At 35.6% G+C, this 12227-nt stretch overlaps 2 protein-coding genes across 2 annotated transcripts; both read left to right on the plus strand.

The window, feature by feature from the left end:
• The first annotated feature begins 419 nt into the window (after positions 1–419).
• LOC125815221 (uncharacterized) lies at positions 420–10407 on the plus strand. Its single transcript, XM_049494643.1, has 14 exons — positions 420–1208; positions 1334–1420; positions 2329–2438; positions 2757–2807; positions 3678–3849; positions 4681–4998; positions 5148–5351; positions 6050–6535; positions 6715–6924; positions 7545–7733; positions 8608–8771; positions 8894–9043; positions 9152–9230; positions 9558–10407. The coding sequence occupies exons 1-14, from the start codon at positions 774–776 to the stop codon at positions 10017–10019; spliced, it is 3117 nt and encodes a 1038-aa protein (XP_049350600.1). The 5' UTR covers positions 420–773; the 3' UTR covers positions 10020–10407.
• Positions 10408–10720: 313 nt separating this feature from the next.
• On the plus strand, positions 10721–11631 carry LOC125815825 (acidic endochitinase-like). The gene has a single exon (XM_049495381.1). The coding sequence runs from the start codon at positions 10722–10724 to the stop codon at positions 11628–11630; it is 909 nt and encodes a 302-aa protein (XP_049351338.1). The 5' UTR covers position 10721; the 3' UTR covers position 11631.
• Positions 11632–12227: the final 596 nt, after the last annotated feature.

Genomic DNA, 12227 nt, shown 5'->3' on the forward strand with positions numbered 1-12227 from the left:
TCCTAAAATAATATACATATATGTAGCAAGAAAATAGGTCATATCAATTTCACTTTTTCAATTTCTCATCTATTACAGTCCCTTTGTCCTAATTTTTTTTTTCTTTTCAGTAAAATAATTTTTCTCTAATTTTAATTTAATTTAATGAAAACTAATACAAAGGGTCATTTGAAGCTTCAATTACCTTCCACTATTCTATGTTATATAGATGTAAAAATCAACTTTAATTTTAGAAAAATTACTCATAATAATTTGTTGTGTTGATCATACATATATTTTTTTCACGGTATCCGCTACTATATTAGCTCGCAAAATTATGTAAAATACGAAATAAAATTGTATATAACGTTTGACGACAATGCCACGGTAGCAGAACAGCCACATGGGTCTATCTTCTCTTCTGTTCATCTTCTTTCTTGCATAAATAAATAGCTGTATTTCTCTTACTTTCCTTATTCATAATTTAATTTAATTTAATATATGCAGATCTTTTTATATATTGAATTAATGTGAAGCTGCTTCTTTAAAAAGGGAAAAAAAAAAACTCACAAGCATCTTCTTGATTTCTTTAATGGTAGAAAACAAACAACACTCTGCTAATTCTTTATTTTGACATCACTAGAAATATTTTAGTGTTAAAAATAAACAAGAACACTACTAGGTAAAGTGGGTGTAGCTGTGTTCTTTGATATTTTTTTTTAGTTGTTTTGCTTGTATGAGTTGGTCTGTATGTATATGTACATATTTTTGTGAATTTTTTTGACGGGATGTAAATGGGGTCTCTTGAAAATGGGGTTTCTTTGAAGAAAGATCAGAACTTGCTTCGTTCTTCATCAGCAACTGGGAGGAATGTATTTGGTCAAAGACAAGTCAGATCGAGATTTGCAAGATTCTTGTTTGTTAAGAAGATTAATTATTTACAATGGATTTGTACTGTGGCTGTGTTCTTCTTCTTTGTTGTTCTCTTCCAGATGCTCTTGCCTGGTTCTGTGATGGAAAAATCTGGGAATTTAACTCAAGATAGTGAAGTGGGGTATGGGGATTTGGCTTTATTGAAAGAGTTGGGGGGTTTGGATTTTGGGGAAGATATCAAGTTTGAACCTTTGAAGCTTCTAGCTAAGTTTCATGATGAGGCTGTGGAGGCCAATGGAACTGTTGCTTCAAGGACTGTTGTTAGATTTGGTTATAGAAAACCTAAGCTGGCTTTGGTAAGTATCAGTGTTCCAGTTCAATTCTCACTTCTGTGAAGTAAATCTTGATTATTGTGTACTTGGTTAAGTATGTTTTTGTTCCTTTGAAGTATTTTCTGATTTATTCTGCTTGCTGCATATAGGTATTTGCAAATTTGTTGGTTGATCCATATCAAATAATGATGGTTAACGTTGCAGCTGCATTACGGGAGATCGGCTATGAAATTGAGGTAACTTTTGTGGTTTTTACTTTTTACTGAAGGCTCATGAAAATGGAGGCAATGCCAACTTCTATGAAGTTAAACAAGGTTGTGGATGTTTTGCTCCGAGATTAGTGGTAGTGATAATACAATTAGGGATGTTGGATTCTTTCTTCCTCTAGCTTTAGACTTCTAAGTAAGGATATAATATTCTTCCTGTACAACTGGTAATCCATGGGACATGTTTCAACTCAGAGTACTATATTTGTTGAATCTGGTGAAGAGTACTTCCAGGATTTTTTTTGTATCAAAATTTCTTTTAACTTGCAAAGGATAATAACACAGGGAAATCTTTGGGCCTGGTTTGGGACATGGTTATGCAATCTTATGGGAAAAGGTTAAATCTTGTAATCTAAAGGAATCGGAAATGTGACTCAAAATCAATTATCAAAGAATAAGTGATTAGATTTGTTGTATATACTTGGAGAGATGATCAAGTATCTGGAGTTGGTAAAAAGGGATTGAAGAAGACTGCACTAAAACACTTGAGAAATAAAAAGACTGGCAGAATTCACTAACATCAACTTAGCTTATTGTATGAAGATGCCTGATAATTCACTAACATCAACTTAGCTTAGTGGTTTAAGAATGGGCAGCCTGAAAATGTTCAACTTATGTTTGGCACTGTAAAAGATGCTTCATGCAATGCAATAGGACCTGTATATGAGTTCACGTCAATAATGTATGTTCTAAAAAGTTACTGATTAGTTTCCCTTTAAAAAATCCAGCACAAAGGAGTGAATGTTGCTTGGTTTCTACATCTGCCATTCCCTGCTAGGTTATATTAGTATCAGTAGCTACAGAAAAAATCAAAGTTTCCCCTTCTTACAAGAGATGGTCATTTCTTTGGGAACTTATGACCTTCCAAAATTCTGCAGGTACTCTCACTTGAAGATGGTCCAGTGAGGTCCATTTGGAAAGATATAGGAGTTCCAGTCATCATCGTGAACACCGATGGGCATACAAAGATCTCCTTAGATTGGCTAAAGTATGTATCTTTTTACCATTTTCTAATTATTGGATAACTTTTGATTAATGTTGGTGATTACTGATGGAAGAAAACTTTTTGTCCGTAGCTCAAGAATCATTTTTCTATTTCTTATATAACATTACGAGGTTTCTTGAAATTCTCTGACGTAATTTTGTCTACTTTTCATTAGGAATCTATTTAGAGTGCTTGGCATGCTGAGTTGTAGTTCCCTGTGCCTTAGATATTTAAAATATTTCATCACTGAGAATCCATCTATTACCAAAAAATAACAATTGGAGTGACGCAGTTTCTGATTATTTTGCATGCTCTTTGTAGCTATGATGGCCTACTTGTGAACTCTCTTGAAGCTGTCAATGTCTTGTCTTGGTAAGCACTCTTTTCTTTTCTGTCTCAAATATCTTTCTTAAATTTCCTGTTGGTTAGATACTTTTGTGATTTTCCTTCTTTCATTCTTTGCGGAGCATGCAAATTGCTGTCGTACCAGATAGTATCTTTGTAACTTATTCAACTCATGATTGTTTGAAATTACCAAAAATACACACAAGAGTATAAAACAATGAATTTAGGTTAATTTATGTTCTGGTTGATGGAATTGCTGATGATTTCCAAGTTGGGGGTCTTCAGGAGTGATATTGTGGGTGTTTCCATGATTTTGTGGGCTGAAGATCTTCAACTCCCTTTTCTTTTGGTGGAAAATGACCTAATCTGGATTTTGGTTTGTGAGGTGCATATCTGGTGTAATTTTCTAATTTATTTTGACAACAAAAATCTGGATTTCTACTTATTAGGACTGGATTTTCTCAAGCTTTAGGCTAGATCCTACTAATTATACTGTGATCCTAGACTGTACAACCATGCATTTTGGAAATGGTGTGGGTGTTTATTAGTATATACAATTATGTCTTCCTCATTTTGATTCACATAAGAACTATTATGTCTTGTTCTGAAGAATTGATAGTTTTTTTATTTCCATATGAAGGTTTGATTTTAGATTGGTCTTTTGGTCAATGTATCTCACATGTGATATAGGCATAGATACAGTCTTGTTAGATAACTTTGTCACTTAAAATGATCATGTTCTAATAACTATTGCCAATTTCTTGCATATCTCTTTTTCAAAGCATTTGTATTTATGTTGCACTTTCTTAACTATGGTGATAAGAAGTCTGACGTGCCTCATTTTCCTTTCTCTTCGCTCTTTTTTCTGGTGCCCTATTCCAATGATATTTGTGACAGTGTAATGCAGGAGCCTTTCAAGAATGTACCTCTGGTATGGACTATTAATGAACTTACACTTGCTTCTTGGTTGAAGCAATATATTTCAAGTGGGCAGAATGATTTTGTGGACAACTGGAGAAAAGTTTTCAGTCGTGCCAATGTTGTGGTCTTCCCAAACTACATCCTTCCGGTACTGTTCTTTATCAAAGATAGATCTCTCCTTTGTATTGATATGAGTCTAGTTCCGATGCATGTCGAAATACTGAAAATTTTGGGTGAAACAAGATTTGCACTCATTTTATGTGTTGGATTTTGTAATTCATATAGAGTTGTCTTGGTCGAGGTCATCCCACAGACTCAACGCATTATATTGCCTTCCCAAGAAGGAAGTAACATGCATCTAGGAGTATCGTCTAATGGTCAATGAAGTGGGAGGAAAGAACTACGAAGTCTCGGGTTCAAGTTCAATGGAAGCAAAAGACACAAAGTGATTTTGTCCTTTCTGCCTAAGACTTGGTGGGTAGAGTTGTCCAGTTCTTGTGTTGGTGGATGGTAGAAAGAACACGGGGAAATAGTCGAGGTGTGGGCATCAAAAAGAAAAATAATACTCCTTCCCTCCCAATTTATGTGAAGATTAAGAGCGAAAGAAAGACCTTTGGAACTTGTGGTCTAAAACAAGGCATGGTTATAAATCATCTCATTAAGGATAAATAGAAATTTTAAAGTTAAATTGTTACTAAGCATAGAAAGGTCTCATTCTTTTTGTGACTGAATAAAAAGAAAAAAGCGTCACATAAATTATGATGGAGGTAGTTACTAGATATCCTTAAATTTTGCCTAGCTCAATCATCTTTTCTAAGTAAATACAATTTGTATGTTCTCGTCATTAACGGTTAAAATTATCCTCCTGATGAAATGGGTGAGTTATTCATACTCCCTTTTGCATATTCTCATACTCAGTTCTTGTTAGTGAGGAATCAGTATTTATCTGTATGCTGACTACGAGTTGTACATTATTTAGATAGGTTATTCAGTGTGCGATGCTGGAAACTACTTTGTCATTCCGGGTTCTCCTAAAGAAGCGTGGGAAGTTGATACCTTCATGGCTGTATCCAATGATAATTTACGAGCCAAGATGGACTATGCACCTGAAGATTTTGTTATTGTGGTTGTGGGGAGTCAGCTTTTATATAAAGGCCTCTGGCTAGAACAAGCCCTTGTTTTACAAGCTTTATTACCTGTTTTTCCTGAATTAACGAATGATGGCAATTCAAATTCCCATTTCAAGATTGTTGTACTGACAGAGGGTTCAAATACCAACTACAGTGTAGCTGTGGAGGTAAAGGATCTTTTTTCTTTTTCTTGTGTAAATTGTGTCCTTCTCTTGGTCTGCATAATTTAGCAATTTGAATGTCTTTAAAAAATTTCCCTTTTTTTTTTGGTTCTTCTCATATGTACTGTAGTAACTTGGCAGTGTGATTTCCATAGGCTATTGCGCGGAACCTAAGATATCCCGAGGGAATGGTGAAGCACATTGCTCCTGCCGAAGATACAGAGAAAACTTTGAGTGTGGCTGACCTTGTTATATATGCATCTTTCCGTGAGGAGCAATCTTTTCCAAACACTTTGGTAAAGGCAATGTACTTAGGGAAACCTATAGTAGCTCCAGATCTACCAATGATAAAGAAATATGTAGGTATCTTAATTCATTAAATGTTCCGTGGATATCAAATTTTTGCCTAGGTTGACATGTGCATCTTTGTCAATGTGGTTGAGAACATGTATTACCACTGTCAAATTATTTTTGAGACTTCCGTGAATCAATTTTTGATTTCATCCATCATCATGACACACTTAGCTCAACTACAAGAATTCATTCCGTGCATGGAGAAGTGTTTGAAGATGATCACCTAAACTCCTAAAGAAATCTTACCAATCTGATAACTTAGTTCCTACAAGGATGGAACAAATGATTTAGCTATATAAATGCTCACACTTGTTCTTTTGGCAGACTGGTAATGGTTGGCATTTGATAATATTCTTTAAGAAACTCATAGCTTTTCTTTGGCCTAGTTTTAACTTTAGTTTCTCTTGTATCCATACTCAAAACTTTTATGTTTAATTTGTCTTTATCACACCGAATGCACAAATCATTTGGTCAAACATATCTCATGCACTAAGATTGTACTCCTTATCCTTTGTCATTTATCTCACCCAGTGCTTTCCGGGCAACAATTGACACTCACTACGTCTTCACTGACTTGAATGCATAATGATATGTTTTCGAATTTTAAAGCAAGGGACTACATGTTTTACTCTATTATCAGGTTTGATGATGGGATGGTTTTTGACTTTTAAAGCTAGACTGATTATTTTTACATTATTATTAGGTCGATGATAGGGTGAACGGCTATCTTTTTCCCAAAGAAAATGTCAACGTTTTAGCACAGATCATGTTGCAAGTAGTATCAAATGGTGAACTGTCCCTTTTAGCCCGCAAGGCTGCTTCAGTTGGACAAAGTGCTGCAAGGAACCTTATGGTTTCAGAAAGTGTGGAAGGGTATGCTCAGTTATTGGAGAACATTCTCGGATTTCCATCCGAAGTTGCATATCCCAAGGCTGTCACTGAAATTCCTGAAAAACCAAAAGCAGAATGGCAATGGCAACTTTTTGAAGCAATCGAGACAAAATATTCTCAGAACAACAGTTTGAAGACCTCAAAATATTTGAATGAGTTTGAAAGGCAATGGAATCCGACCCAAAGAGAGGGTTCTGCAGCTGTGGTGGAAAAGAATGAGGACTTTTTGTACAGCATTTGGGAGGATCACAGAAGTACTGAGATAGCTAATGTGAGAAAGCGAAGAGAAGACGAGGAGGTAATTGATCATGGCCTTGCTGTTGTTTCCTTTACTTCTTCTGTTTGATCTCCCTTAAATGCTTGACTTTGTGAATGGTTATTACTATAACCAACAAAGAAAAAGGAGTTGTTTGGTAACTGGAAAATTTCGGAAATTAATGTGACTCTTTATTATTTTGCATTTTAAATTCGATGCAGTTGAAGGGCAGAACTGATCAACCTCGGGGAACATGGGAGGAAGTATATAGAAGTGCCAAAAGAGCTGATCGGTCTAGGAACGATTTGCACGAAAGGGATGAAGGGGAGCTTGAAAGAACTGGTCAACCATTGTGCATTTATGAGCCTTATTTTGGAGAAGGGACCTGGCCCTTCTTGCATAGTACATCACTTTATCGTGGCCTTGGACTTGTGAGTAATATTGCTTCACATTTCTCTATAGCTTGCTTGACAGGTTATGTAGGATAAAGTATTAGTTCTCTCCTTAGTTTTTATTTATTAATGGACCATATGCAAAGAAACCTGAAATTTTGTGCCACTGAAAGAATACTGAATCGAAGATTAGTAATAGATTTTATATGTTCATTAAAAAATTACATTTTTGTAAAGCCTGTCACCGGTTTGCTTCATCAAAAAAAGCCTGTCACCAGTTTGCTTTATATATCTGGTGGTTTTCTTTTTCCTTCCCTTTTATCAATTCTTCTGTGGTAAATCTTTTCAAAAATTGAATTGGCAATTTTCTATGTGAGGGTTGTTTCTTTGGCTTATCAGTTCATAACTATATCTCCATTGAAATTCGATACCAACCTGAGCTAGAGAGGAAGTATCACTTAATTTGCAAAATGACATGGTAATATCCCTGATTGGTGGAAGTTAGCCATTATTTTCATCTAGATGTATTCAGTTATGATCTTTTGATGTGAATTTGCTGCCAAAACTTTTGACAGTTGATTTATTATCTCTTTGAAGCTGGTAAGTAAAAAAAATGTAATTCATCAGTCTGATATGTATCTGAAATTGGCTTATTACAGTCCAGCAAAGGGCGACGACCCGGTCATGATGATATTGATGCTCCTTCTCGGCTTTCACTTCTAAATAACCCTTACTATAGAGACGTTCTTGGTGAATATGGAGCTTTTTTCGCTGTTGCTAACAGGATTGATAGGATACACAAAAATACCTGGATAGGGTTTCAATCTTGGAGAGCAACAGCAAGACAGGTAAATATTATTCATGGATGTTTCTGCTTTCATTTTTTAAGGCAACTTGTTCTTTTGTTAGCGTGGTAAAATTTGATAGCATATCCACAGAACACTGAACAGAGTGTAGTGTATGGGCTCTTGTCCTTAATTTAGCTTAGGCGCGGGTCAAATGCCTTGTGTTAAGCATGATTTCTCTCAACGGGAGTGCTGATTAATGTGGGCTTTTTGTCTGGATACTGAGTCATCCTTGTCTGTTGTCTCTCTTCCAGGAAATAAGCAAATGCTTGCCATGAATAACTATAAAACATAGCATTACTTGCAAATGAACAAAATACTTTACTACCGGAAAAGTAGCATGAGTATGCATATACTACCTCAAGTATTACACTACCCTTGTTGCTCATGAACAAACAAATTAAGCTCTAACTGGATATCCTCTTTCCTTCGCTCTTTTGGGTGGATAAGTGACTGCCAGGAATCCTTTGGCGAGCCTATATTCTTCCGATCTCTTTAACTTAAATTTCATTTAGAGTGGATAGATCTTAAAATATACTGAAAAAACAATTTTAGTGTGTTAGAAAATAGGAGTTTGGATCTTGACTCTACCTAACTATTGTCCAGTGTGACTTGTCAAGTAAATGAGTGCTAATTGATACTCAAATTTACTGCTCCAACTGAAGCCTGTCAAGATTTTAATGGCCAGAGGTTCTTCACTTCTTCCTTGAACAAAACAAGGAGCAACTTACTGAATTGTTTTTGTAGATCTTTTTAGTCGTTTGGTCTTGCTTGGCAATTGAATTTAAGTCATTTATGTATTAAATGCAAATGCATTACTGTCCCTATCGGATTTTATTTTGATTTACAATTTACACTAACATTATTACTTAAACAGCAATCATTGTCCAAGACTGCTGAAAAGTCACTACTTGAAGCTATTGAAGCGCGAAGGCATGGTGACACACTCTATTTTTGGGCTCGTATGGATGTGGATCCAAGGAACCCACTCAAACAAGATTTCTGGTCATTTTGTGATGCTCTTAATGCTGGAAATTGCCAGTAAGACTCTCTACATTATTTAATTTATTTTCCCATATTGCAACACCCTGCTTCAAAAACAAAATTTTATTTGATACTGTTAATGATGTTTTACCTAATGTTTTTCATGTCATTTATTGAAGGTTTGCTTTCTCTGAGGCCCTCCAAAAAATGTATGGGTTAAAGCAGAATTTGAGCTCTCTTCCTCCCATGCCTGTGGATGGCACATGGTCTGTCATGCACAGTTGGGTTTTGCCTACCAAGTCCTTTGTAGAATTTGTATTGTTTTCAAGGTTTGAACACTTTTTGTCTCTGCAAGTCATAGTTGAATCCTGAGATTGGACCCCTGAATTGTTTTTTCTCATCGACCGATCTCTTAAAGATGCCATCTTCCTTTGCAGGATGTTTGTTGATGCACTCGACTCTCAATTTTACGAAGATCACCATCGAAGTGGCCATTGTTATCTTAGTTTGACCAAGGTACTGATGCTAATTTTGGAGGCACACAACATTAAAATGTGAAAAAAATGCACTTTTTGATGTTTACTTCATGCATCCACACATGGTAAAGAATTTACTTACTAAGCTCATGCTTCTGAGACCTGATTGTTAAACAACTAGCAGAAAGTGCTAAAGGAGGAGCTATATGTCTAATAACTAGAGAAGTATTGAAATAGAACTCTAAAAAGAATATCTTGAAATTCATGTCTTACTGACATTAGGAGGAATTATCCCTTGTGGTACACATTCCCCCTATGTTATGGACTTAGCTTGTAACCCCATCAAATGTTTCTGACATGTTTTCAGGACAAACATTGTTATTCAAGAGTCATTGAGATGCTTGTAAATGTTTGGGCATACCATAGTGCAAGAAGAATGATGTATGTGGACCCACAGACAGGCTTGATGGAGGAACAACATAAACTAAAAAGCCGTAAAGGCAAAATGTGGGTGAAATGGTTCCAATTTAACACTCTTAAGAGCATGGACGAGGAACTGGCTGAGGAGGCAGATTCTGACCGTCCAAAAAGGAGGTGGTTGTGGCCGTCAACTGGTGAAGTTTTCTGGCAAGGTATCTATGAGAAAGAAAGAAATTTGAAAAACAAAGAGAAAGAGAAAAGGAGGCAACAGAGTAAGGATAAAATCAAAAGGATTAAGAATCGAACTCATCAAAAAGCATTAGGAAAATATGTCAAGCCTCCTCCTGAAGATGTGGAAAATTCAAACACAACGACAACGACAACAGCAACAGCAAGGCTTATGAGGTAGCACTAGTCTACAGATAGTCTGTCCAAAGTTAAATAGTCTAATTTGGTCAATATATATATTTTTTCGAAATCCCTACCATTTTTTCATTTTTGTTCAGAGGGATGCTATAGATTTTTATTACAGGTATGAGAGGGTATTGAGCATAGATGCATCCTTCTGATATTGTTGCCAAGCATGTATCTTGTTAGTCTTTCTTTTCTACATTTTTTTTCTTAATTCTTTTCTGCGTCACATTTTCTCTCCCAAGCCTTACTCATCCATATAGGAGAATGAGAAGGATGGATTTGTAAGCTAACAGTCACACGCTGAGCGTCAGCAATTGTATGTGTTGTAACTTAAGAAAACTCTCTATACCTTTCTGCTAAGTGAAATTACATTGGTTACTCGAGATGCGGCTTAAATCTACAGTAAGTCTTGATTGACACGTTGCAAGTATCTGAGGAGTTGGCTTAAGTTTTATTTGAGAACTTTGGCAGCCTGTGGTTATTTTTGCTTTCAAAGTTTCTATTGTTTAGCAGTCAAATATTGAACTTAATTAACAACTGCTACGCTACGCAGATAGGCACAAAGAGTGGCAGGGCTTCTATTTTGTCTACAAGTAGTACAAAGGACAACTTTTCACAGCCATTCATTTTTCCCTATAAAAAGCATGTAACTTGTTGCATTATTCCAACAAGAACAACATTGAAATCCAATTAGAAAATGGCAATCAAGACTTCATTTTTTCTTCATTATGTTCCAATATTGTTGATTTTAGCACTAGTGTCAAGGTCTGAAGCAGGAGGAATTGCTATATACTGGGGACAGAACGGCAATGAAGGGACACTAGCTGAGACTTGTGCTACAGGGAACTATGACTTCGTGAACATTGCATTTCTTTCAACGTTTGGAAATGGTAGAAATGCGAAGCTCAATCTAGCAGGCCATTGTGATCCATACACTCCAAATGGATGTGTAAACGTGAGTTCTGATATAAAATTTTGTCAATCTAAAGGAATCAAAGTCATGTTATCGATCGGGGGAGGAGCAGGAGCATACTCAATTGCCTCCCCTGATGATGCTTATCAAGTTGCTGCATATCTCTGGAACAACTTTTTAGGTGGAAAATCGGCCTCTCGCCCTCTAGGAGACGCGATTTTGGATGGAATCGACTTTGATCTAGAGAGTGGTGAAGGACCATATTGGGGTGATCTTGCTAAGAATCTTGCAAGATATAATAGCAACAGAGGAAGCAAGAAAGTGTACTTAACTGCAGCCCCACAGTGTCCATTTCCTGATGCTTGTGTTGGTGGGGCCTTGAAAACAGGAGTTTTTGACTATGTTTGGGTACAATTTTATAACAATCCACCATGTCAGTACAATCAAGAAAATGTAACTAGTTTTCAAGATTCATGGAAACAGTGGATTTCATTAATTCCTGCAAAGAAAATATTTCTTGGATTGCCTGCTGCTCCTGATGCAGCTGGAAGTGGATTTATTCCAGTTGGTGATTTAACTTCTCAAGTACTTCCAACTATAAAGGGTTCAGCCAAGTATGGAGGAGTTATGCTGTGGTCCAAGTATTATGATGATCAAACTGGTTATAGTTCCTCCATTAAAAGCCATGTCTAAACTATTTGTACTCTTCTCATAAAATTAGTATAATATCACTTTTCCCTTTTCAATTCACGTGATGCACTTTTGACTAGATATTATGTGTTCGACTGATAAAAAAATTTGAAAAATATTTTTCAAAAAACTAAGTATGTGAAAATGAGGAAAATGACTTATCTATTGAATTAGGGAAAACAAGTTTCTCAAGTGATATTTTATATTTGATCGTATTCTCTCCATCCTCCAACACACCTCATTTTAACCCGCCCCCCACTCCACACTCCATATTGTATTTGTTTAGATTATATACAAATGATTTTAAGATAATAATACTTATGTTAAATACAAGAAAAAAAATTACTCTTTTGAAAAACTTGACGTTTAAAGATATTTATTTGGTTATCTGTTAATTATCTCATTGATGATAAAATGATAAGTTTAAAAATAAATATTTTAAACAGATTTTTTTTTTTTATAATACAGACTAAAAGAGAAGAATTACATAGATTGGCAAAGGGAGTAACATGTAAAATAATCTCATTTTCTTTTCCTACCAGTTTATTTATATAAAAAAATAAATTAAAATGATAAAAATCACACCACAAAAAGAAAAAT

Source organism: Solanum verrucosum, unplaced genomic scaffold, assembly GCF_900185275.1.
Source record: "Solanum verrucosum unplaced genomic scaffold, falcon-dt-bn FXZP01000261.1, whole genome shotgun sequence".
Lineage (NCBI taxonomy): Eukaryota > Viridiplantae > Streptophyta > Magnoliopsida > Solanales > Solanaceae > Solanum > Solanum verrucosum.